Source organism: Osmerus mordax, chromosome 10 (genome assembly GCF_038355195.1).
Source record: "Osmerus mordax isolate fOsmMor3 chromosome 10, fOsmMor3.pri, whole genome shotgun sequence".
Lineage (NCBI taxonomy): Eukaryota > Metazoa > Chordata > Actinopteri > Osmeriformes > Osmeridae > Osmerus > Osmerus mordax.
Window position 1 is genome coordinate 12,392,962 of NC_090059.1, and position 27,706 is coordinate 12,420,667.

At 46.7% G+C, this 27,706-nt stretch overlaps 1 protein-coding gene across 1 annotated transcript; it reads left to right on the forward strand.

Annotated features, from left to right (window-relative positions):
* The first annotated feature begins 66 nt into the window (after positions 1 to 66).
* On the forward strand, positions 67 to 27,706 carry LOC136950907 (protein bicaudal C homolog 1-like). The gene is made up of 21 exons (XM_067245424.1): positions 67 to 339; positions 3,902 to 3,948; positions 8,874 to 8,943; positions 13,950 to 14,029; positions 14,248 to 14,406; positions 15,127 to 15,180; positions 17,463 to 17,651; positions 18,865 to 19,128; positions 19,282 to 19,413; positions 19,950 to 20,202; positions 20,718 to 20,879; positions 20,976 to 21,271; positions 21,370 to 21,550; positions 21,704 to 21,860; positions 21,965 to 22,130; positions 22,701 to 22,740; positions 23,361 to 23,515; positions 23,690 to 23,843; positions 24,077 to 24,336; positions 24,519 to 24,618; positions 25,443 to 27,706. Exons 1-21 carry the CDS (start codon positions 147 to 149, stop codon positions 25,574 to 25,576), a joined length of 3,246 nt encoding a protein of 1,081 aa, XP_067101525.1. The 5' UTR covers positions 67 to 146; the 3' UTR covers positions 25,577 to 27,706.

Here is a 27,706-nt window from a genome sequence, read left to right on the forward strand (position 1 = left end):
GAAATGAGCTCGATTCCAGTCTCACAGCTGTCCTACACACTAAAACGTGTTTCATCTACTGGCCAGAGGAATGTCCGAAAGTAGTAGACATATCTGAAAAGTTGTGCTTGGATGCTCTAACAACTCAGCGGTGCTCTTTCAATGCCATGGCCGCTCAGAGCGACTCATTGAGCGGATACCTGCAACAGTCCGATCCAGGGTCCAATAGCGAGCGCAGTGCGGATTCTCCACTACCTGCTTCGGAGGATGGCTCGTGCGGGACACCGGCCCCGTTTGACCCCGAGTGGACCGAAGATAGGTTTCGAGTGGACCGCAAGAAGCTGGAGCTTTTGTTACTGGGTAAATGTACCAAGCCTCTGTAGACTTCATGGAAAGCACGTGAGAAAAATCCGGGTTTTATGTAAAGGGATTCTGGGTGAATAGTAGCATAACTTTTAATGAGTTAGGTAGATAGAGAAGAAAGACAATGTCTCACTAAATATTATATTTTAACAATTTATCAACCTTGTTTCAAAACAATTGATAGGCTACATATTGCATGTATCAGCACAGGATATAAGGCCCAGCATACATGTCAATAACCACAGTCTTATTGCCGTCTCCATTTCCTCTTGATCATGATTGTCTTTTCCCCCTGACTATACTATTGGAGCTGTAGAGGAATTGATGCTTGTTCTATCATTCATTCATCTGTATTTCCTCAATGCTTTTTGTTGACCACATCATCTGTACTTGGCCTGTTGAAAGTAATCAGAAGAGGGTTATGATCAGGGTTATGATAATTTCCTGTTACTCCTGCTTCTCTGCAACAGTTTAAACCCTGCTCTGACTGCCTCTTGCTTTCAGGCTCTGTCCGCCTGTCGTAATGTTTTGGCTGGGTGAGAAGTGTACATTCCTCAATCTGTCCTCATACTGTGGGTGGATCTCCCTTGGGAACCACTAGTCAGTTCTACTCACCAATCAGACATCAGGTCTCCTTGTCCGACAGTCATCTGGCGAGTTTACTTGCTACGGGTTCTTCTGTTGGACCCAGTTTAGCTTTACTGTAAACATGCAACCTTCCTTCTTTGATATGACCTCTGATAGCTAATGGGACCAGACATGTGGAAGTGTGTGCTTCTCTGGACAGCTGTAACCAATACTGTCAGATGAGATCTCTGATTTCTCAAAGGAAGGATGTATGACATATTCCAGCAGGGCCCTGCTTATATCATATTGACAAGTTGGCTCTTCAAGATGCACAAAGTTTGCTCATGCGTTCAATCAAGGTGGTATAGAAGTAGATCTACAGACTCACTCCAGGCAGCCTCACTCCTGAACTCTCTTTCTTTCCCAGTAAATCATCAAGCTCAGCCTAACCACTACTTGATTTCTTTCTTTCTTGCCCTTGCAAAGACACTGTACTGATTCAATATTTCTTCACCAGGTTGTATGGATGTGGAGGATATGCGGGGAGATAGAAGGGTCCTGTATCAAGATGTGTACAGCATGTCTTTCATTTAGAACTCATAGACTGGAGGAAGTTTGGCCTGTTTGATTTAGATTGTAATATAGTTACAGATCATCAATAGAGCAAGACCAGTCTGAGCCAGAGAGTTGATAACATCTGAACATTGTAGTTCTACCATGTATCTGGTTACTTTGGGCCAGTTCACTATGCGTGTCAGCCATGACCAGGAAATGTGATTACTACAATGCACACCATGTCCTCTACCATTCAGAGCTAGTTTAATGAAGCCAGTGTGCTCATATGCTGCAGATATGTACATCTAAGATTGTATCTGAAAGACAAAACACAACATGTTCTTCCCATACTGTGTTAATGGAAAGCTATTGGAAGCCATGTTGGTCAAATCTGCCATGTGTGATTTTATCATGGTTATTAGACTCCTTCCTTCTCTTCCTCCTCTCCCTCCTCTGCCTTATCATCCTATTAATCCACCACCTCTGCTTATTCCTTCTCCTCTTCCCCACTCTTGGATGTCTGAAGTCCTACAAAAGCCCACGCCTATCTAAGAAGCAGGTGTAGGCCTTGGCATGGACCAAGGGAACATTGACTGTGGTGACTACCAGTGTTGTAGCATCTATACACAGATGGTCCATCTGGCCAGGAGTAGATTCTCTGTTTTAACAACACAGTTTTGAATTTTCACTTCATTTTTATAGTTTCTGCAGTCTCCTACATTCTAATGCGTTGCCATAACATTGATAGACAGACTGAGGGAATTATGGAAAACATTTTCCACTTCCTCATGGTTGTGTGGGAAACTGTACGAAAGAGAGAGAGAGAGGCCTGAACTTGTGTTTGACTGTTGGAACACATGGGATTGACTAGTAGCAAGTAACAAAAAAGCACCACAATAAAAATAAAATAGCAACGCTTGTAGCACCAACAGCAATAACTTTGCTACTACGTGCAATAGCGTAGCGGTCCCTAGTACATGGGATTTATGTGGTATTCCAGTTACTCTATGATGAGATGCTGGGCTGACTGACAATGGGGTCTGCAGGGTTCAGTGAAAGAAGGAGCACAGGATGTGAGTTGGGAGAGGAATGTGTTTGAGGCTCTGGCTGGTCCTTCACTGGAGAACAGCCCAGCGAAACACACAGTTTGGACTCTACTCAATCAAACACGCATGATCAGCCTGAAACATGGTCCAATCCAGTGTTAACTATTTGTCCAAGTTGGCTTGCAACAGATACATGGCTTTAGTGTATTTCCCAGGATTAGGTTGAGGATCTTTGGGAATTAAGGTTATTAATGTTTCTGGGTTTTGGGAGGTATTCACTGTGTTACAGCAAGGTATATAGTGAGGCTGAAACTCTGCTCTGGGTCTGTTTATAATCTGGTAATATGTGATGTATTTAACTGAGTTTTAGCATTCATTACCCAGCGGCGCAAGCAGTGGACTGTGCTGTATATATTATGTAAGATTTCCATTAAAGCTCGGAGTTGGTGATGACACTCTGACCAGCCATTGTATAGCCAGCAGAAGTACACACCATGCAGTTAGTGTGTTCTGTTCTGTTCTCTGCTGTTGATGCAACACACTCCTGAAGTGGAACATTAGACATCTGGCAGAAAGTTTAAGCGTTTCTAGGGCAACAAAAGATTCTTACTATTCCCCTAGATATCCACTGGATCCTCTTCCTCATCTTCATCATTACCATCACCATATCTTTACAGGAGGTTAAATAGTTTACAAGTAAACTCATAGCAAACACATCATTATCACCATTTTGTTGTCATTTACTCATTTTACTCATTTTACTAAACAAAACCTGTGTCATTCAGACAGTCTGGCTGTGCAAGTTATATCTGTTTGTGGTTGGTGCTGCCTCATTCTCTAATTGAATGCAGCTTAATGTAAGTCTGCTAGTGGACTGGATTTGTTTTCAAAGATTCACGTCAAGATGTTTCAGGTCTGTGTCTGTCTCTGTGTGTCTCTGTGATTTATTGGATTCTGTGTGGTTCTCTGCTCATGTCATCTTGACTGTAATCATTCAGTTGATCTATGATCCTAGCGTGTTCTAGAGAGAAGCTTTTGTTGGCCCACTTTGTCATTAACTCTCACAGTACATTTAGTTGACCTCATCTTATGCCAGGCTGGAAACCACATGGTTTCTGCATACTGATATCATCATTCCTTTAAATGGATTGATCAGATTCTTCTATTTTACCACAGACAGTTTTAGTTGAGGAGTTCACAGTGACCACAATCTGAAATGCAAAGATTGAGTGATCTGGATTGGTAAAACAGATGGAGCCGCAGTAACAATGATGAAACATGTCTAAAGCTTCGAAGCAGTAAATAGTGAGTGGGAGCCTGGATATGAGCAGGTGATTCCTTACCTGCAGGGTGCAAATGTTTCTAACGTGTCCTCCTCTTCTTCTCTGCAGCCGCCTCTGAGAGCAGGGTGAACGGAGGCGAGGACTTCTTCCAGAAGGTAAGACCATCTCTCATCCTACGCCCAGCGTAAGAGTCGTCAGGCCATCTCCTGCCCAGAGTCAAGTTTCAGGTCTGCTCAGCTGCTCAGCGAGGCCTCTGGGATTACCAGGATCTGGGTCAAACCGCCCTCCTAATACAATTGAGGTTAAATGTTTAAACAGGTAAACATTGAAGAAATAACTGACAGCGGAAAGGCAAAATAGTTATTCTATGTTAGTGACAGAAGCTAGGGGGTCTTCTCATGACCATTAAAACCAAATAGGGTTGAGTGTCTTGTGGCTAGAGGTGTTTAGTGGACTGGGCCTTCATTCCCAGAGGATGCATATAGACGTGGCTACTGTCCCTTTAGCGAAAGCCTGGGGTTGAGAGGTTGATTATGGACAGAGTTCCTCTCAGGTTCCAGGTCTTGCCTCTTGTGTCCTGCTGTTTCAGCAGGCAGTCCTGGAGAGCCTCTGGGATGTGTGAAGGCATATTTCCACCTCACCATTGTGGAGCTTTCTAAACCATGATAAACTAGGCCACCATGGGCTGGCAGGGCTACGTTGAAACCCACTGAGAGAAAAGAGATACTTTCTCTAAACATTCTGCCAGGGAATGTGAAATGAGACCACTACCCAAAGACACTGACAAATGAGACTTCGATGGTTTTCAAAATAATTTGAGGTAGATTTTCTCTCTTTCTCTTTCTTTTCTCTTTCCTTTTTAATTTACATTTTTTACCTCTAACATGAAACCACGTTTTAACTGCTGAAAGTCTTGAGCTGTGCTCCCTGTGTTCTTTGGCAATACTGCTTCAATAATAAAACAAGCAACATTTAACAGGCAATCAATCATTTGACACATGCACACACAGACACATGCTCTCTCACACAAACACACACACACACACAGACACATGCTCTCTCACACAAACACACACACACAAACACACATGATCTCTCACACAAACACACACACACACGATCTTCATGGCAGCAGTCATACTGAGGGCTATTCTACACAGACTTCTTTCCAGTGTTTCCCTTCACCATGTGAGTGGAGATGAGGTCTGATGAAGAGCCTGGAGCTCCACAGGGTACAAACCCAACTAGAAACCCAACACTATGGCTGACAGAGATGCATGGAAGTGTATTTTCTCAATTCATCTAAAAGCTTTTCTCCTGCCAGTCAGTAAAAGCATGTCTTGTGTCCTGCAGTGTTGAATCTGGGACATGTACAGGCGTACAGTCAGCACAATCCTGCTTTGAGCCCACAGTCCACATGGTCTCCTGCTCAGGCTTACATATGCTTGTTTTCTATGGCTTCTGTGAAGCTGGAGGGCAGCACAAATGTTTCATATTAGAACTGCACCTGTGTATTTTAAAGTGTGTACAACTCCTGACTGCGTGAGTGTGTTTATGTGTGTGTGTGTGTGTGTGTGTGTGTGTGTGTACACATGTGCTGTGGTTAGCAAAGTGAGTGGAGGTGACAGTGTGGTTCACCAGAGCTGCTTCCTAACAGGTCCTGTTTCACTCTGGACACCTCCACTACAATACTCACTGACAGGAGCATTTACTAAACACACAACCCCCACCAGGACGTCAACACCTGTGGGGTTTGTGTAGTGCATGTCTGGACTCTACTGTACTCTGACAGTCTTTTCTTTGCTGGACTCTACTGTATTGTGTTGTACTGTAGTCTGTGGGACCATCCTGTACTCTACTGTCTACTGTAGGCTAAGGTATACTTCTCTGGTTAGTAATAAAGTAGCATATTGTAATGAAGTGAACAAACCAGACTCTCTGTGTCACTGTCATACTCTGATGTCACCTGGAGAATCGACAGAAGAAGATTTAGATGGCTGAGATTTCTAATATGTCTGACCTTCTCTGCTGATCTGAAGCTCCCTGCTGATCTCCTAGTCCTCCTGCCAGACTGATTTATTAACTATCTTTAGACAAACACACTCACATGCATACACATGTAATATAAACCACCACCTCTTTTCTTCTCCTTTGACCCGTCACCTTTCAAGCTCTCTAGGATTAGAGGTTAGATTTCTACTGTGACTCACCTTGAAGTCCTTCTAACTGCGTTCATGGAAACAAATGAACATCATACAGTGATGTCACCTGACTGACGTCACCACGGCAAGAGGGTGAAAGAGAATCAGGGTGACAAACACAATGAACGTGTGGGAGAGAGTTTGTGTATGAATTCTCTGGGATAACAGTATCTCACGGAAAAGAATCATATGGAACCACTCTCCTTCCTCCTCCCCCCCTCCCCTCAACCTCCTTTCTTCCTCCCACTCAGTGTGAGAGATGACTGGTCTGTGTTCTTACCGTCTGTGCGTGATTCCTCTGGGCTGTGATGTAGTGCTGAGGCTATGGGGTATTCCTCTCTGTCTTCATTAAGGTTACCATAACAATAGCTCGGGGTTTCCCCTGCCCTGCAACAGGTTGTGAGTGGGATAGATGTCCATGTGTTTCTAATACCCTATATCTCTATACTCACATTGTGTGTGTGTACGTGTGTGTGTGTGTGAGTATAGTAATGCTCCTATAAACTGGCCGAGGGTCGTTTCTGCTGGGATTCTCCAATTTTCTGCCTTGGCAAGTTGATTTAAGATCAGCTCATCCCAGGGCTCTTGTGTGTCGGACCAGCCCAGACCCCAAGTACTCATACACGTTCAGTATTATGCGAAGCTCCATTGACAGAATGACTAAGCAGATCTGCAGTGTAAACAATGGTGATATGAAATGAGATAACTGCTCATCCCAGAGTTGGGGCCAGAGAACGCTCAGCTAGTTCATTTAGGATGACAATACAGGCCTGTGTTTCAGGCAGGCAGGCAGGTCAGGAGCTAGTCTCAGATTACAGCTTTTATTTGAGGGAATGTTAATCAAAATAACGTGTGTGTGTGTGGTTATAAATAGCCAGGCTCAAAATCCCCTGTGAATCATCTCTGAATCTAAAGTGGCTGAGATCATAGCTCAGTCTGACTCCTGAGAAGTTGATGCTGGTCAGAGAAGTCCACTGAGAGGAACCCATGGGAGTCTTGCGTTGGTGTAGGTCCTGCTTTGTTACTGATGATGAGTCCATTTAATAGTTCACAGATGTTGCCGTATACAATATGGCTATGACTCTTCTCTGACTGTGTGTGTGTATGGATGTGTTTGTTTTGTATTTGGGAAGCACTCTAGCCTAGCCATGTGTATTTCATTAAGGAAGGAGTTATTTCAGTTTCTCTTTTATTAGTTAGTCACTAGGTCCATTACATAGGTCTGTGGTATGTATGAATGGAGCTACTGCAAGACATAGCTCAACACCACGGAGTAACCGCCACACTATACAAAATCTGCGTCGTCAAGGTAAATGTGAAGGGTGGTAAGAGAAGAGGAAAATGACTCACAAGAGCTGTGAAATGCACATAATGTACAATTGTCAGTAAAGGTAAAGTGATCAAATCATCCAGACAATCAGAATCAAGTTATCATCGAAGCCAAACCAAAAATTTGGGTTTGGCTAATCTGGTTTTAGAACCAGGCTGTACTTAATAGGATCACTATAAACTGAATGTCACGGGGCAGATGTGGGACCAGGGTTCAGCAATGATCCAGGACACCCTGTATTCCTCCCAGACGACACATGAATTCACAGCCAGGGTGAGGGAGGCCAAACACATCTTGATCCTGCTCCCTCCTCCTCCTCGCCAGCTCAGCAGGTCTCACAGGACCCAGCTGAACTAACAGTCGGAGTCACACACTCTTTTAACATTGTTCTAATTGAGCCGTGTGGGGGTGTGGACTGGGTGGGTGGGTGTGTGGACTGGGAGTACTGTGCCGTGTCCTGGCTGGTGCGTTCAGGTGTGTACGCTCGGGGGGGGGGGGGGACGGACTGCAACTGATCCAGTGGGATCCAGAGAGGGAGAGAACAGGTGTCAGACACGCTCCTCTCTGCACGCTCTCACCCAGATGTGCTGTGGACAGACAGGTTCCCTGGGCCCTGAGTACGTCTGAGAGGTTACTATCGATCAACTGGAGGAGCACAGTCAGTCCCAAGTAGAACATTACTGTATCCCACGACAAAATAGCGCCGAAACGCGTAAGATACGCGTCTGTCTGTAAGCATGTGCGTTTATGCGCATTTGTGCATCTGCGTTTGAGCACGTGTGTGCTTTCATTCACTTCTGTGATGCTGTGTCACATTTCAGTGAATCTCAAACGTCAATTGTCAAAACAAAAATAAGTGTTTGATAGCACGTCATAAAACACTAACATTTGCCTCTCCAGAAAGACAATGTGTGTGTGTGTGTGTGTGTGTGTGTGTGCATGTGTATATCTGTGTGAACGTGTGTGTGTGTGTGCTCTGGCATGACCAGACCATGAACAGTGTCCACCCCTGAACAGAACAACACCCTTTGTACTGTACACAGATGAGAATATATTGTACTTGTTTTCATTGACTCACTGTTGTTTATCCATATGTGTGTGCATCTGCTAGATTGACTCACTGTACCAAGATAGGGGTCAGAGTGAACAGTGTTTGAAGCTGGCAGCAGTTATACCAACAGACCCTGACACCCTGCTACATCTCAGACAGCTAGAAACTCTCTGGGCTAGGTTTCAAGGTTTTCATGGCTCTTTTTCCAAGTTCACCAACTGCATTTTTGTCTTCGTCTTAATAAATCCCCTGGTTTCTGGACAGGAACTTTGTGGAGCGGTGGTCTTGTAAATGTCGTGGTTCACATTGTTTTGCTTGGACTCTCTCACGCACACACACGCACCCTCGCACACAAACACACATTTGTACAGTATCCAAACCTGACATGATAAAAAGGCAATTCTTTGTCATGACTTTCTGGTGTGTGTGTTTAATGTTTTCATCTCTCTCCTTCCAACTAGTCCTTTTGTCCTAATGGTCTAATGATCTCCCCTGCAGGTGATGGAGGAGACCAGGACCCAGATAGCCTGGCCGTCCAAGCTGAAAATCGGGGCCAAGTCCAAGAAGGGTGAGTCCTTAGTGGGAGCCTCTATTTGTCTCCCCACAGGTAGGTCCACTGCTGACTGTACCTTCACATCCTGATCTCCTTTAGAGTCCCTACAGGGGATGGGTGGACGGCACTCTACTGCACTGTACACCCTATGTAACACTCCTAAAAAGCCTTTTGCGAGGCTTGTGGCACGGAAAGGGACATGTAAGCTCAAGTCATTTTCCAAAATTGATTCCAGGGAATTTTCTGGAGCTCGGGCTGTGATCTCACTCAAGCCGTGGAAGCCAAACATTGTGGACGAGGAAGCTTCTTAAACCCTCAGTGGTCCCTTACTCACCACAGGGATCTTCCAACCGTTCCTTCGCATGCCTTGTGATGTTCTGGTGAGGTCTGGTGGTGTTTACGGTCTGGTCACTGGACCCTAGCGGGACGGTTTCCTGTGTTTGCTGTTTCGCGTTCTCGTGCGAACAAGGATGGAGCGCTTGTCTTGCAGTGACAATGTCGTAGTCCATCTAAAAAATCACAGCACACTTAGACCAGAGCACTAATAAACCCGTTTTTAGATCAGGGATCCTCTAGACTGTCTGATCTGACCCTCACTCCCACATTGCGTACGCTCATCCATAAATGGTACTCAGATGTTTACTGAAGGTTGAGGTCAAAGGTCATTCCAATCTCAGGCCTGTGTGTGTACACGTGTGTGTGGGTATGTGTTGGCAGATGCCGTGGAACGTTGACTAAACAGAGAGGAATGTTACATAACGGTAAGCAGTTATCTTGATAGTGCGTACAGCAACTGGACTAATTGGAGATAGAGAGACACCAGCGTAGCTCTGACATGTGGGGGTACCACCAGACTCCAACTCCCAGGGTCCCTAGAGGCAGAACAGCACCCTGTCTTGTCTGCCTGCATGTCTGTGAGTGTTGTGAGTTCATGTGTGTGTTTGCGTGTGCTAGTTTTCGTCAGTGCTGGTTCGGTGTTTGACTGTAACAGTGAGCATGTAGGAGTGTTTGATAGTTCGCTGAAATAGACAGCTCATCCACCTCACCCTGCAGAACAGAGAACTCAGACTGTTTTAGAGTTTGGAACTTTCCCAGAACATTCCCTTTCCAGAACACTCCGGGGTGTACCAGTGGGAGACCTTCTGAGCCTGTGGTATGAGACCAGCTGACTATAGGACTTCTCCAGATACATCCAGTAAATCTAAAGCAGAGGGGGCTCACTCTGACTGCTTAGAGAGGAGGACTCACCAGAGAGAGGAGATGTATCTATTAACTTGTTGACCTTTTGAATCCTCACTCTTTTTCTCCTCCTTCCTCTCTCTACCCTCTTCATCCTCCTTCCTCCTCCTCTTTTTATGTCCCCTTCTCCTTCTTTTACTCCTGGCCTGTTCCTTTGCCACCTCATCATCACCATGATCATCCTGACAGGAATCATTCTGTTCTGTTGACCGAGGCCCCCTGGTCCTCTCAGAGTCGACAAGTTTGGCCAAAACCTTTAACAGCTTCACCCATAAACCTAGGGAGAGACCCTGGCTGACATTTAGCCTCACTTCTCCTCCCTCGCAAACCCCAGCCAAACCAACCATGACCTGGGGTATAAATCAGGCTCTGTCCCTGTGGCCCGGCCTGCCAGTCCCAGACTGCCCTGCTCTGCACTGATATATGGGTGCACCAGAGAGTGGTGCCTGCCTATGTTCTAGGTATCCACTATGGGGTAGCAGCTGGAACAACGCTGGTTGGAGCTACCCAGTTCTATCCTTTTCTGGCTCTCTTTCTTTTTCACCCCCCCCCCCACACACACACACACAACTATTGTCATACTCACACGTGACAGTTTCTTGATCGTTGCCCTGGCAACCCAGAGCCAGGCCTTTGATTGGTTTGGTGTGGTGCCATGCTTCCAGGTTGACTGTCCAGGGTCCAGAGGGAATGCTGGCTTCTCCGGTTTTACGGTGGCCCGTGGACCCCATTGTCATGGCCCTGTCTGGGCCAACACTCCCGGTCTCCGGTTCCCAGGGAGATGAATCACTCCTGCAGACATTTGTTATAGTGTAAAAAATAAATAAACGATACACTCCGGACATGAAAATGAGTTGTCACCATGACAACAGCCCTGTTTGGTTGTTAGAATGTAATGACCTTGTCAGGCAAATGTTGATTTATGGTTGTGTTACAATGTGTGTGTTCTAATTAAGCCGAAGCGGTCTGCTATATGGTTTTAGATGATTGGTTTAAGTTAACACTTTTGATTAGTGGACTAAAAGTGTGGATATGTGCTTTACTGGAACTTTATTTTTGTTTTGTTTTAAACAGTGTATTATTCCCAGAAGAGCTGGCCTTTATCTGTGAAGCAACAGGAAGCTGTCCTACTCCCCTTTTACTCCCCCTTCCCCCTCCCTTTAAAACCTCCAGCATTAATCAGCTGTCTTCACTGGTGATATCATATACACAGATGTTATTCTACTTAAAGTGTACGCTAAGGAGACAAAGAGGTGGAGATGTCTGAACAGTATAGCAGACTTGTGAGTGGATTTTCAGAATCGTTTGTGAGCGTGAGTGTGTGTGTGTGTGTCTTCAGTGCCCTTAAGTCCAAATAATCTCAAAGCCCTAGAGCTGCTGCTTATGGCTGTGCAACAATTCAAAATATGTTGTAGAAAAACAGATATGTTTCCTGCCTCTCTGACGAGAACAGCCAGGGGACAGCCCGACTCTTCCACTGCAACACGATTACTGAGACTCAACTGAACCTTCCATCATTAACTGGCCATTCTGCCTCTGTCCTTTGATCTGTTTCTCTCTCTCTGTGTCTTTTACACTCTTACCCTTGCTTTTGGACTCAAAAGCAAGGTCTTTATCTTTATATCTTGGTCTTTATCTCTCTATCGTTTTATTTGTCCCTCTCTCTCTTTGTCTTATTTTTATCCCTCCAGTTTTTCACCAGAATTCGTGACAGCTTAATGGTCTCATAAGTGTTTGAATATGTGTTTGGTTATTATCGTTGAGCAAAGTCACATTTTTGTGTCTGTTTATTGCTCAAGAACTTGTTCCATTACTGCTTGATGAAAAGGCATGGAATCCAACTGAAATTAAAGGTAGCTTGAAAGGAAATGTTGGAATCATTATTGCATGTTGAGGGGGACGAGGCATGAGACTGTGTCTCAAAAACACTATAAGATTGTCCAGTCCAGCAGCTGTTTTAGAACATTGCTTTTCCAAATGTTCACTTCTTCTTTCGATTCCCAGGGATTAGACTTGGTTGAAGACGATCGCATGGTTGTTTTCATTCACCTTCAAACTCTTGATTTGTTGTTATCTTCCAATCAACAGGTCCAGAGCAAGTTTACAAACACAGCTGTTTGTGTCTGTGTCTTTTAGTGGTTACAGTACAGAACGTACAGTACATGCACTCCAGATGTAATGTAACCGATGTCAGAAAAGGGTCCAAGAAACATTCTGTCAGCAAGATAAAGCATCTATCCATTTTAGGTCACATGCTTCAGCTCTACTACCCCACAATGACTGTGTGTGTGTTTGTGTGTGCAGAGCATATGTATGTGTGTGTATCTACCTAACTACCTTGTGCAAAAGGGCATAACTTTGTGTCTGTAGTGACTTGTCCATCTGTAAGTGTGTGTGTATGCGTGCGTGTGACACTGTGTGCTGTCACGGCTGTGTGTTGTCCTGCTGTGTTCCAGCTCTGTCAACAGGCACCAGCACATGGTGTGTGTCCGACCTGACACTCACTGTTGACCCTGCCACAGAGAGGGATGCAGAGGGATGGCCTGGAAACCAACACGGCTAGTTCACACACACAGTCAATACTCTGATGAAGTGCTCCAAGTGTCTGTCAATAGTACTTATTAAGACTTCTATAGAGATTTCCGTGAACAGTCAACACAGAGAGTAAGCCTTGTACTTCCAGCCTCCATCAATAACAGTTTTAAAGTCTGAGTGGTGACTAAGTAGTGTCGGCCTGCTGTTACTAGCTGACCACCTCAGCTGTTGTCAAGGCTCACCAAAGGCAAAGTGACACTAGATGACAGACAGGAACTCGTGATGTTGCGACCTCCAATGTAATCGCACTTCCTACTCCCACCGCGCTGCATTGACTAGGGTCCAGAATCCCATCCAGATTATAATATTTCTGTGTGGTTTGGGAGTTTGACAACTCACCACAGTTTAGCAGGCTGGTCTCCAGGCAGCATGGATTAGGCCTCAGAGAATGCTCACATTACATGTAATTTGTGTAATGCTCTTTTCCCCAGGCGCCGTGGCTAGCAGCTAGCAGCTAGACAGTCTTTAGATCAGCCTTGGCTGTCTTTCTCCTTCTCCTCCCCACAACCAGATTCTCTTTGCGGTCAAATTGTTTAATCAGAACCAATCAATGTTCTTCTAGTTTTCATGGTCGGGAGAGACACCGCTGCATTGTACAGGAATTTAGAAAGGCTTCCCCCCCCCCTCTCTCTCTTTCTCTCTATCTCTCTCTGTCTCTCTCTCTCTCTCTGTCTCTCTTTTGCCTCTGGCATTCAGAACCATCTTGCATTCCCCCGGTGGCCCAGACCCAGTAGTCACAGAGTAGCATGAAAGTTAACTCTGGTACCATCAGGGGAATCAGTCCTTTCTGAAAGTCTACTGCAGTAACATTTCCATTCAAGGGTAGATGGCAACTCCCATGTACTTGAACAACCCATTGTTTTTTTACCTTTTTACTAGTGAGTCTTCGTTCTGGTTTAGTCAGTCCAGTTTTGGGTTAAAGCTCCATGCAATATGCAGCTGTGGAGCCTTGAGTAATGGTCCAGAAATGGATTTGCTCTGGAGGATGTTACAGTAAGTTACTGAAGATTTATGAGCATACAGCCAGAGAACTGTAGGACAAAGACTGTGTGTTTGAGACAAAGATGATAGACAGGGTGAGCTGGTTGGAATGACAGTCCTATAAGTATATTACCCTCATCTGTCTGTATAGCGCTCGATTCCTTATACTCCACTCATTATCTCCCTTTATTTCTCTCTGTCCCCAGACCCTCACATCAAGGTGTGTGGGAAGAGAGAGAGTGTGAAGGAGGCTAAGGAGAGGATCATGTCAGTGCTTGACACCAAGGTAAGTGGAGGACACACATGGATAGATACACACACGCACACACACAGCCAGAACCTGTCAGACACCAAACAAACTGTGATGGATGCAAATACTCCCGTACCTGTTTTCACCATGGTGAAACGCACACACGCAGCCTCCCCGTTCCTACCACGTTCTGTGGATGGATGTCGTGTGTGATCAGCAGTCCTGCTGCTGTGCTTCCCGTGTCTTCCTGCCAGAGTAACCGCGTGACCCTGAAGATGGACGTGTCCCACACAGAGCACTCCCACGTCATCGGGAAGGGGGGCAACAACATCAAGAAGGTGATGGAGGAGACCGGCTGCCACATCCACTTCCCTGACTCCAACCGCAACAACCAGGCGGAGAAGAGCAACCAGGTCTGTCTGATACTATGGTGCAGTGGTGGCTGGCTGGCTGGCTGGCAAACTGGCTGGCTGGTTGGCTGACTGGCTGGCTGGCTGGTTGGCTGGCTGGCTGGCTGCGTGGGGGATAGTGTGTTTGTCTTTATTGGAAAGTGTGCCTGTTTGTGTGGATCTACATAGCTTCATATAGAGGGAGTGGAGGAGGTGAGAAATAGAGGAGTAAAATGCAGGAGAAGGAGGCAGTTTGTCTGGAGTAGTCTGTGGTGAGGTGAGCTGTGTTTCTCAACCTGTTGATATGAGGGAATGTAGATATTGAGCAAAGATATGATTGTGGAAGCCCAGCTCCCCCTTGCTCAGACAGCCCTCTCCCTGGATCCTGAGGGGAGCTGGTGACAGGTAGCACCAGGGGCTGGAGTGGAAATCACTGGTACCAGTTAGACCCAAACGCAGATTATGTAAAATAATACAAAATGTGTGTGTGTGTGCGTGTGTGCGTGTGCGTGTGTGTGTGTGTGCTGCTCCCTGAAGTGATGAAACCTACCAACTGGATTCACTTTTCCCCCCAGAGTAGTGTTCATGATGCAAGACATGAATGGAGGATTTTATTTTATTTTTATGATTCACCACTATCTTATCTGTGTTACTTTCTCAAGGGTTGTCTGTCTCTGTCTGTCTCAATGTCTTTGGCTCTCAGTCTCATACTCTCTCATACTATCTCTCCCTCTCCTCCTTCAGGTATCCATTGCTGGTCAACCAGGGGGTGTAGAAGCAGCCAGAGCGAAAATCAGAGTAAGTAACGACAACTGCACGTGTGTGTTTGTCTCGACTCTCCATCCGGGCTGCATAGTTCTGGTGTGCACGCACTTATCAGACCCCCCGCGTCTCCATCTCCATGGCAACACAACAAACACTCCCACACAGCTGCCAAGGCTGGGAGAATAAGACTCTGACCCTGATTGGTCAAGCTGTGATGATAAACCTTGTGGATTGGCTAGCCTCGTGGTTGAACCACATGTTGCACGTTTTCCGTTGTAAACAGCAAATCCCTCTAAGTCCCAAATCCTTAATTCAGTGTTTTTGGTCTGCTTGTTGACATTCTGTCCTATTGAATGTCATTGTTTTCTACATCAGTGTCTTGGTTCTCCTTACATCCACATCAGAGATCCAGGTGGATGTGTCAAAGTGGTGGGAGGAGGATTAAAAGGGGGAGGTAGAGGAAGTGATGAGGATGTAGGTGGAGGAAGGGATGGGGTAGGCTGAGGAAGAGGAGGGGATGGGATAGCTGGAGGTAAAGGAGGTGAAGGTAGTGTGCTGGGTACACCATGGGTGTAGTCCCAGGGTCCAAATCCTGCTCAGGTTTCAGCACTGCTGGAAATACAGGCACACGCACATTCTGCATGCTATTGAACCTGCATACATACACACACCCACACACATACACACACACACCCACACACATACACACACACACACTTACACACACATGCTTCCTCTCCGTAGAGGACCAAGAATAACAAGGTGGAGTGTGGTGCTGGGCTGTCGGCCTCCCTCTCTGTCTGCACAGGGGCCCAACCACAGCTAGACCAGCCCTCTCTCTCCTCTCCAGCCACAGCCAGCAACCATAGGGCTCAACCATTGTTTAACAAGAAATTTGTAAGAAATGAGCACCTTGGAAATGCAGAGGCCTTGGGCCGTGGCTCCAGAGTATATAAGCAACAGATGAGTGGTGAGATGAGTGGTCTCTCTTTCTCTCTCTCTCTCTCTCTCTCTCTCTCTCTCTCTCTCTCTCTCTCTCTCTCTCTCTCTCTCTCTCTCTCTCTCTCTCTCTCTCAATCTCTTTCCAACTCCTCGCGTGACTACTCCAGAGGGTGCCAGTATAAATTCCATCTCCCACCACTGGCCTTGCCTTCTATTTTTTTTTTTTCTGTTTATGAAGGCGGAATTCCAGTCAGCACCAATCTGGGATCCTGACACAGTGCCACCAAGTGGACAGCTGAGGCAGTGTTCACGTCAGACCTGCTCACCCAAATCCTCACAGCTGGACGGAGGGGTTATCCGTTCTTTCTTTGTTCAAATATTTGTTAAAAACTGAAAACAACTGGTCTCTTCATTTAGCTGCCAAGAAGAGATGCAGATTTTCCCGACATAAACCCATTTCTCCCATTGTTTCCTGTGGAACAAGTTCATAGACGGCCGCTAACTGAGTCCACTAGATTAACTGTGCCTTGCAGGCCTGATGCCGGAACCATATTAGGCTGTTAAATTTGCCACGCTTTTTCTATGGATCACATTCATGTGGTATGAGTCACAATTATTAAACAAGCCCTTGTTAATGTATTGTCTAAGTCAATACACTTCCCAGTATGCATAATACATTATTACAAGCAGCAGTGCCTCTGACCAGGGTCAGGAGCCGGCTGAGACGTCTAGGCAACTCTGTTTATAAAATAAACTTCTCTAATGCTGCAGAACTGCTTCAACGACACCAAAATAAAACGGTCTGCATTTTCAGAGAGTCCCAGATCCGCCAAAGTGTCTCAGTGCAATGTTCAGGGTGAATGATCCCATCCAGCACGCTGGGGATAAAATACAGGGCATACATAAACAATACAATGTCTGTGATAATAAGAACATGTCTATGCAAGAAAAAGATGGTTTTTATAGTGTTGGTTGAGTCATCTCAATACTAATCCTTACATCCACCTTAAGTTTCCTAGAGAGTCCCGGAAAAGAGATCACGACATGTATGTTTAGTGTCTCTGTGCCCCCCCCCCATTAGTCTGAACTGAGCCATACAGTGAGCCCCCTTCCCTCTTCCCCTTCCCCAAGGTGGCCCCAAAGCATATGGATCTGATCAGGCCCATGTTTTGGGGCCGAGGTCTAATGTGTGGCTTCCCTGTACGTTGGAGGGGGAACCCACTGCATACTTCTGATGGTACCCTGTGTACACCAGACTGTACTGTAACTCGTGTCTGTCTCTGTGCTTGCACCTCCTTGTGTATGTTTGTGTAAGTGTGTGTTCGGCCATAGTAACCCTTCTCTCTCTCCTCTCGTCCCTCCCCCCCCCCCAGGAGCTGCTGCCCCTGGTGTTGATGTTTGAGCTCCCTGTGATAGTCCAGGTGAACCCTGACCCCAGCTCCCCGGCCATCCAGCACATCTCCCACACTTACAACATCTCCGTGGCCTTCAGGCAGCGCTCGCGCCTCTACGGAACCACAGGCGTGGTCCGCGGGTCGCAGAACAACACAGACAATGTCAAGGTAGGGTGTGTGAGAGAGAGAGAGAGAGAGAGAGAGAGAGAGAGAGAGAGAGAGAGAGAGACTGAAAGTGTATTTTACCGTCAGACCTACGTCCATGCTTTGATTCGTTATCTGGTTTGGTTAACCTCAACAAAATCCCTGCTTACATACTGTACACCCCTCATACTACTGTGCCTGCAAATAATACAGTTACTGTAATACCTTCCTCATGACTTCCTCCCGTCCTCAGAGATGGCCCATGTACATGCTCTGGCAGACTGACTGACTGGCTTGCTGGCTGACTGGCTGGCCACAGGCTTGCTTATGGCATTCTGTGTAGAGACAAGGGCAGGGAGCGGGGAATTAGATCTGGAGTCTGTAGTCTTGTACGTTGTATGTCTTGTGGTCTTGGTTCCCCCACACTCCCCCTGACCTTGGAGTTTGTGTGTGTGTGTGTGCAGCCTGGCCTCTTCCTTTCCCACAGCACACACTTCTCTAGATGGACCTATGGCGTGCGTGTTAACATGTGTATGTGCACGCATGTGTTTGTGCTTATGTGTTGAAAGCAAGATATTTAGTGTGTGGGCCTCCTACTATGAGTGGTATGTGTTACAAGGTCTGGTCAGAGAGGGGCATGCCAAACCCAGTGGCTAGAGCAGACCCAGGCCAGCCTCCGGTCCTGCTCACCACTACAGCTCTGCTCTGCCGCATATCTGCTGTGCTGTACTCAACTGTGCACAACCACAATCACTTACAAACGAATGTGTACAGTTGTGGCTATACATTTTGGCAATGGCAAATGTTTTGTTTTGCAAAGTTTGCTGGTTCAGTATTTGAGGAAAATGTTTTCAAATGTTTCTGTAGAATACTGGAATACAATAAGGCACATTTCATATTTTTTAAGCTTTTTTGGGGCGAACATTTTCAATATATGCAAATAGTCCCCTCTCTCACAGCATTCAATCTACTCTTAAAATCCAATCAGAATGATGTCACCTGGCTAGCACTAGTTCACACTTTCCCCTGTGCTGATGATATGACTTACTGAAATGATGTTAGCAGTCTTTTTATGCCAAGGCCCAGCAAGCTTTGCAAACACAAAATGTATGTCGCTCCCAATACTTTTGGCCACGGCTGTATGTGTATGTTCTGTGTGCACACAGATGTGTGTGCTGCCCTCCCTGTGTGTGTGACCTTCTGCATGTTTATCCCCCCCCCCCTCTGTCCACCCCAGCGTGGCACAGCAGTGTTGCTTGAGCACCTGGCGGGGGGCCTGGCAGGGGCCATCTCTGTATCCACCCAGCTGGACATCGCCCCCCAGCACCACCTCTTCATGCTGGGCCGCAACGCCTCCAACATCAAGCACATCTCCCAGAAGACCGGCGCCCAGGTCCACTTCCCCGAGCCGGGCAGTGCGGGAGGCGGCGCCCCGAGGAAGTCCACGGTGTTTGTCCAGGGCAGCATCGAGGCCGTGTGTCTGGCCAGGCAGTATCTCATGGTAAGACCCAGGACTACGCCACTCCATAGACAAATGATCAGAGTACACTGTCTTCAGTACGTATTTGTGTAGCGTGATCATAGAACAATTCATTTACAAGTGGTATCCCCTCCACAATGTGTGTGTGTGCTTGCGTGTGTGTGTGTGTTGCAGGGTTGTCTGCCGCTGGTCCTGATGTTTGACATTAAGGAGGAGCTGGAGGTGGATCCCCAGGTGGTCTCCTCTCTGATGGAGCAGCTGGATGTCTTTATCAGCATCAAACCCAAACCCAAACAACCCAACAAGGTACGCACACGCAAGCATGAATCAGACTTGGGTTTCCTGAACAAAATACATTTAAGCGAAAGCAGTTTTTAAGTCTCTAGTCTTTACTAAACCACCTCAGTTTCAGACTATAATCATACCCCTGAGATTTGGTTCTGTAGATCAGAGCTGTGGTTCCGGATAGACTGTGGAAACATTCCCTGTGTTTCCCTCCACAACCCTGAACATGGCTGTAAATCTGAATAAAAGTAGCCTTGGGTTCCATTCTAAACTTCCAGTGGATCAGTGTGGAGCGTGGCTCCTTGTGTTACTGTGAGACACCTGATAGCTTTGTTTGAGCTGGTCCGTTTGGCTGATTCTGGTGGAACGGAGAGATATTCTCAGGGCCTTCCAGAAGCTCGGGATCTTTGACTCCCAACTCTGTCAGTGGAGAGTGGAGGTTCCCTTCTGGTGTCTCACTTCTGTCTATTCACTCTTTCTTTTTGTATCTGTTGCTCGTCACTCTCCTTCCATCTCCATCCCCTCGTCCTTACCCCTCCCTCCCTCCTCTCCTCTAGTCTGTAATAGTGAAGAGCGTGGAGAGGAATGCAGTCAACATGTACGAGGCCAGAAGGTTTCTTCTGGGGCTGGACACCACCGGGCTCTCCTCCGCTCCACCTCTCCTCCTCCTCTCCTCCTCCTCCTCGCCCTGCTCCCCCGGCCCCGGGTCCCGCTGCAGCCCCCCCTCTACAGGCCCAGCCGGGACCCCAACAGCGCTGGATATCCTGGCCTCGGCCACAGCCGCCGCTGGCCTGGGACTCACCAGCCTGGGTGAGACGAAACACATCCACAATCCACAACTATCCTGACTATTCTCAAACATCCTGTTTATTTACGACAGCATGTCGTCGTCACATTTCAGTCGCAGAGCTGGATTCACCTCAAATTCAACCTTGTCTGGTGGTTTGTGTTTGTCATTTTAGTAGCTTTTGTTCCGCCGGTCGCAGGTCGGAGCTATGCGTGCTGGCTCTGCTTCAGTTGTGTCTGCATGGATACTGGATATAGCGTCAACAGTTAGTAAAGCTAGCTTGTTTCCTGGACTGGCTAACCACCGTGCGGTAGAGACCTGCTCTATAGCGAGCAGAGCTTCTGCTGATTGTAGCTCTGACTGATCTGATGTGTATTTCAGGAGCGTAATGACTGTTTTCTAACCCACAGGCCCTGAACATTCACTTGTTTTTTTTCATGGTCGAGTCTTATGGAGAGTTCTGTAGTGTGTTTACGCCTAGGGATATTTGTAGGGTTTGGTTTAGGCTTTTAACTAATTATCTCTCTCTCTCTCTCAGGTCTGTTGGGTCCAGTCTCAGCCTCCATGTCCAGTTCCGCTGCTCACAGCTCTCTGCTCAACGCTCTCAACAGTTCCATCAGCCCCCTGCACACCCCTGGCCACGGCTCTGGGACCCCCACCCCCTGGCCCCCCTCCCTCCCCAACACGGTCGGCACACCTGGTAAGGCTCCCCAACACACACACACACACACACACACACACAGATGACCCCTGTATGTCTCCATCCTGGCTGAGGGCATCTGTCTGTGTTCTCCAGGGTTCTCCCCTCCCTTGCTGATCCATCAAGCCAACCAGGCCCGTCTCACCAGCATCCTGCTCTCCAGTGTCCATGGATACACACACTCCACCCCATCTCCCCCCCCCGGCCTCGCACCCCTTCAGGGATACACACAGACACACTCCACCCCCTCCCCCCCACCAGGCCTGACCCCCCTCCAGGCGTACACACACTCCACTCATTCCCCTCCCCCTGGCCTCACCCCCAGAGACTCCCAGACCAATGGGGTCCCTGACTGCAGCAAGGCTGTCAGTGTGCTCAACGGGCTTGTCAAGGTAGGAGCTTGGACGGTCCTTCTTAAATGAGTGAGTCCATCAAGAATTTCTATGTAGTTTTGTAACAATAATGTGTGTGTGTATGTGCGTGTGTCCAGCACCCCAGCTCCGTGTACAGTCGTATGTCAACAACAGGTTGCCTGGCTGACCAGGTGCTGAACCCCAACCACGGCAACCATGGTAACCACAGCAACCATAGTAACCACAGCGACTCGGCCCAGGAGCCCGGCAGTCGCTGTCCATCAGAACCTTGCTCCAGCAAGACTGTCCAGGACCAGGGTACTGGAACTGAATAACTCCACATTTTTAAGTCACGTATGAACAGTGATAGCTGAAAGGAATGAAGGAACAACAGATGTATTTGAATGAAAGAGATTATGAGCTGTGCTAAGAAGAAAGTGTGTGTTTGACGTGCATGGTTGTGTGTTACAGGCTCCAATGATGCATTTGTGGAGGTGGGCATGCCCAGAAGCCCCTCCCAGTCAGGAAGTGGCGTGGAGCTGAAGCAGATGCTGGCTTCCTGTAAGACCGCCTCAGGGAAGCGACAGGCTCTGGATCTGCTGCAGGGCTCCAAGCACTCTCACCTGCAGTAAGTACCCTAACCTACCCCCCACCAAGCATTCTACACAACCTCCCCCTCTAACTGCCTTAGGTAAAGTGAGTTACTGAACCTCCCCTTCCCACCCTGTCCAGTTCCGACTGCCTCCTGTCTGACTCTGACTCCAGTGCGTCTGACAGCCCTGTGGCAGACAAGCGGGCGCCGGGCAGTGAGAGGGCAGCGGAACGGGCAGCAGCTGCCCAGCACCACACCTCTGACAGGATCAGGCTGGAACCTCAGCCCTCGTATGCCAACATGGAGGTATGGACGCATGTAATGCCCCTCCTCATGTCCCTCAGTCCATGCGTCCAACTACCTCCCTCCATCTGTCATCTTTCAAATCCTTCCATCCATTCACTGATACTCAATGTCAACTACTGTGTGACCCCCCCTGTTTCAAGCTCTACCTGTCTCGCACTATTTTCCTCTTCGTTGATCAAATGTTCTAGCTACCTGTCCACACTTACTCTCATCTCACCATCTTTCTGTTTTTCCAAAGTCTATCTCCCTTATCTCCTCCATGGCACTTCCCATCTCTTGGTGTCCTTCATGACCGTATGGAAACACAATTCAGCCCTTGTGACCTTCTTCCTTCCCTCCCTACCACTCTCTCCCCCTTTGACATGTCAGCTCAGATGGAAATATCACCCTAGAATGAGAGTGTGCGACTGCAGCCCTGCTAAACCCTAGTGACAGAATGGGGTAATGATAAACAGTGGGCTGACTGGACCGTGAGGGGATCTGGGAAATGTAGGTCAGATCTGCGTGACCTGCCCGCTGTATAACTTGTAGAATATAAACACAATGTGTCTCTGGTTTTTCGCCATGCAGGCCTTTGACTACGAGCAGAAGAAACTTCTGGCAACTAAAGGTAAGAAGGGGGTCAGAGAGAAAGGGAGAGAGAAAGATAAAGTGTAACTGTATTTTCACTGGAGCATTTAATGGAGTACTGTATAAATAGTATACTAATCATAAGGCTATATAAATATAAAGGCTGGAGTGTTGATAGTCTAAAATAAAGCCATGACATACCATAACACATGACACAAATTGTAAAAGATGTTGTCTGGTTGCAGTGGTAGCAGAGCCTGGGGCTCTCGAGCTACTAGTCTGGCTGGCCCCAGCATATCATTATATCTCTATTTCTGATTTACAGTATACACATACACACCAACACACACACACAATGCCTTGTTTTGTTGAGGGTAATGGCCTCTGTAACATTCTGTAAATGATGATGTGACCAGTGAAAGCATGTAATTTATCTCGCAGTCTGGGTTAGGATGTCTGCCTCCAATTCAATTCCTTTTAAGTGGACATTTTTGAACAGATTTGAATCTAACTTGGTCTCTTACTTGTTTATTATGTTCTAACTTGATAAATGTTCTCATAGCACTGATAACTTTAGTAAAATCAATCTACTGTCAACACGTATCGTTGTTGTAGCTGCATAATCCTAGTGTCCACTGATATGGAGCTGTCTGTCTCCAGCCATGTTGAAGAAGCCAGTGGTGACGGAGGTTCGAACCCCGACCAACACCTGGTCTGGTCTGGGCTTCTCCAAGTCCATGCCTGCTGAGGCCATCAAGGAGCTGCGCAGGGCCAACCACGTACCCTACAAACCCTCCATGAGCACCACCTACGAGGTAGGAACCTTCTGGAACACCACAGGAACGTACAAAACACCTCCCTAACTCATCCACAGTATCCCAGGTTTTCCTTACTGGTCTGGGTATCAGGGTGAACTCTGTGTGTTTCTGTGTCATGTATGTGTGAGCAGAACTCCCACTGATCCTCCCCCTGCCTCTGTGTCCTATCAGGATCCACCTCTGTCCCTGTCCCGCTCCAATAGTAGGGAGGTCCTGGGAAATGGCAGCGAATCAGACAACTGGAGAGACAGGAACAGCTTGGCTCTGTCCGCCCACTCAGAATACCCATCAGGCCTCTGTCCCAAGAGGAAGCAGAACAAAGCAGGTGAGTTGTGTGAGACGCCTCCCCCGACTGAAACTGGTTAAGCACCAAGTACTGTATGATACATACACAGCCTGCAATCATAATAGAACAAGAAATCATATTGTCTACTAAGGAACATGTATGCAAAATGTTAACATATCAGTTTATATAGATATATAAAAATGTACTTAACGTGAATCATTAGAACATTTTCTCAATGTCCAGTGCCGATGTTTCTTGTGCGCTGTCCCCAGTGGAGCAGTACCTGAGCAGCAGCAGCAGTGCTGGGGGGTGTGGGGGTGGAGGAGGAGGGGGCTACGTGGACTGTTTGTCCTCCTCCCTCTCCTCCTCCCTGGCCTCCTCCCTGGCCTCCTCCCTGGCCTCCTCCCTGGCCTCCTCCCTGGCCTCCAGTAAGGCCTGCAGCCTCAACTCCTCCTTCAAAGGCTCCGACCTGCCTGAGCTCTTCAGCAAGCTGGGCCTGGGGAAGTACACAGACATCTTCCAACAGCAGGAGGTAACATCCCCTGTCAGCACAGAACAGAGCACTATAGAAATGATCGAGAACAGGCACAATGTCATTTTATCAATGTAAGATGCTTTGTCATTTTTGTGACTTTCAATAACTGCATGTGGTAATTGATTACTGTGTGTGTGTGTGTGTGTGCCTGTGCGTGTGCGTTTGTGTGTGTGTGTTAGATTGATCTCCAGACGTTCCTGACCCTGACAGACCAGGACCTGAAGGAGTTGGGGATCTCTACCTTCGGAGCCCGCAGGAAGATGCTGCTAGCCATCTCAGGTAAACACACACTCATGCAAGAGTTAGCTCATGTAGATCCCAGGTGGTTACAAAACATCGTGTGGATCTTGACTGAAATATCAATAACATTAACTACTTAAATAAGGAACTTACGTATTTATGAGTTCCTTGGCTTCCTGGTGTGGTTAGGCAGGCTCCAGAAAACAGGAGAAGATTTTTGCTGGATCATTATGGTTCTACTGAGCTCACAGGCCAACATGGACTCACCGACCCACTGTCATCTGGAGTCACACACACAATACACATGTAACGCACTTCCCCTCCCACACGTGCACACACACACACACATCTCAGACACACTCCATCTCTCTTTCATCCTCATAAACGTCCTTCCTCATGTTCGGTCCAGTCAGGTCCTGTCTGTCTGCCAGCCCAGAGCACAATAAACAGAGAGTGCCACTCCTCTCACATGAAAAGCCCTCTCCTAACAGCAGCCCGTCGGGCCCTGTGTTGCCTTTGGCTGGAATAGCGCATTCATACTCCAGTCTGGGCCCAACCTGGGAACTGAGGTAGTGTGTGCTGATCACCGTGTGCTGACAGTCCAGTCACTTAAAGAGTCTTAAAGAAGGAGCATTGCTTGTTTTACTTTCGTCCAATCTTGAAGACGGGTGCTTCATCTTCCTCGCCCTCAGACGTTGGAAGTCACCTCATTTGTTCCAGAATGAAGACGAGATAGGCTGAAGAATTACTTTTTTGTATTTTTGTCTTGGTGTTATGGAATGGTCTTGATAACTAATCCTATGGGCTTCTATATTTTTTTATTAATAAAACTGTATTTATTCCTCCCTCTCCCTCTATATCAGAACTGAACAAGAACAGGAGGAAGCTGTTTGAGCCTGCCTCCAACATTAGATCATCCTTCCTGGAAGGGGGCGCTAGTGGCCGGCTAACGCGCCAGTTCCACACAGACATCGCTAGTGTGAGTGGCAGGTGGTAGAACCAATCAGAGCCCTGAGTTCATCAGCGGTTGCAGCCAACTGGACAAAAGAGTAACCCCAAAAAGGAACATTGAGGAAGAGGCCATTTAAAAACCTTCTGTGGTTGATTAGGGTTATTATTTGTACTTTTTTTGTGAAGAGTTGTACATACAATAAGTGTATGCTGTGTGTATACCCAAGGGGTCATATTTGAAGGACTCCTCAGAGGTGGCAGAGTGGACATCTCTAAAAGGGACCAGACAGGAGCAGACAAAACAACCCGTTAAGGGGAATCAAATACCATTGGTGTTGTTCAAGTTTCTTGCACTTTAAAATGATTTATTACCAAATAACTTGCCTGTGGATACATTTGTCCTCTGCTCCACATGTCAATAATAAGACAGGACTCTACAGGAAATCCTTGGGTTGTTTGGATTTGAATTTCTAGAGGGAGTTGTGATTATGGCCCGGAATGCATTAGTGAACTGTCCCTTTAGAGGTGTAGGAAGTAATTCTACAATTTCTCTATGGATTCCTATATTATTTAAAGCCAATGCATTAGTTTTGTCTTCCTTAAACTAGATTCTGGGATTAACTACTGTGGGATGTCATTCTATAGAACAGAATCAAAGTTGTGTGTTTCATAATACAATAACACCACTTGTGCATGGTCTTATTCTTTGGGATGAGGTGTTTTTGGTGAGACTGCACGTCAACAGCACCACCCAGAGATGAGTTCATGCCTTGTAAAGATGTGTTGCTGCCTTACATATCTGAATGTGGAAAGACTGGAGCATCCATGTTCTGTCCAGTCAGTATAGGTGAGGACTATATGGACACTATTCAGTATTGATTGTACAGTTTTTGTATCTTGTTTCCTGTCCTGAAATTGTTTTTGTTACAACATTTGTCATCTCCGGACCAAAGTAGCCAATAGGACTTCTACACTCCGCCAATGAAGGACATTAGGTAGTGTTGTGTTGATGTCAAACTGTGAATGTTCATAGTTGTCTGTTACAAAAGCCATTTTTTCTAGTTGTAGACAACCAACAGCAGTGCCTTGCATCAAAAATGCCTATTCTCTGCATGTCTGTATTCAATGTTCCTCCATTCTGAACTCGGTGGTGCAGTCCTTTATAATGAGTTGAGGAGTGCTTGATTGATCTCTCCTGGTCCAGTGGAACAAATGGATTCATCTCATAAAATGTGCTTGATCATGATGCAGGACTGTGGAAATCAAGCACAACTCAAACAGACATGAAGCCCCAGTTCTAGAAGGTACGCGGCCACCAGGTTCAGAGTGTGTGTGTAAATGTAAACCACTCATGGAATGGTTACAGTGTTCCTTGGGCAGTTCAGTGTCTTAGAAATATCCAATGTTTTACTGTAATGCTAAAATTGTGTGTTGACTTTGAAATTATGGAATGTTGACTTTGTGTATTGCTAGAGGTACAACAGGTATTTACGTGTTTAGTAAAGGTTCGGTTCACAGCTTCTATATATCAAACACAATTATTTTAAACAGGGAATATTATTGAAACAGAGACTTATACTTTATGTAGGGCTGTAAACTCCCAGTCATGATGTGGACATTGTCGAGAGACATCTCTACATGTGTAAAGGAGGTGGTTTGGAGATGGGGGGACATGGCCTGGCTCCTAGAGCTAAGGGCTAGATGATAAGTTAGTGAATCTTCACACCTCCTTGATTCTGGTGACGCCCATTCAAATACCTCCATCCAAATATGCTTAATGTATTTTACTTTGGTACTTGTTGGTACTTCAGAGTTCATCCTACCGGCCAACCGATTGTTATTCCACAAACCAGCAACAGAGTTGAGTTGTAATGATGGTAAGCTAGGGACCATCACTGTCACAGAGGAATACTTTAATACAGAAGGATAATATAAGGGACATGATATATAATGGAATGAATGTACAAATGGCATGGCTTGAGTATAGCCACACTCAGCATGTCTGTTGATTACACATCTCCCAGTGCCTTACAGTTGACCTTTTGACCTAGTCGCAGATGCAGTTGTTATTCACACTGTTCTCAGAGAAAGTTGTTCCATAGTTTTTTATACTGTTTATATTTGTTATATCCCATTTTGAGGCATTGTTACAAAACATTAAAAATCATAGTCTTTA

Bases quoted from the DNA above. Each gene is read 5' to 3' on its own strand.
- LOC136950907 (XM_067245424.1), top strand. From the start codon at position 147: ATGGCCGCTCAGAGCGACTCATTGAGCGGATACCTGCAACAGTCCGAT. The intron at 22,741-23,360 runs GTAAGAAGGGGG...GTCTGTCTCCAG, and splicing joins GAAACTTCTGGCAACTAAAG to CCATGTTGAAGAAGCCAGTG. The intron at 23,844-24,076 runs GTGAGTTGTGTG...CGCTGTCCCCAG, and splicing joins GAGGAAGCAGAACAAAGCAG to TGGAGCAGTACCTGAGCAGC.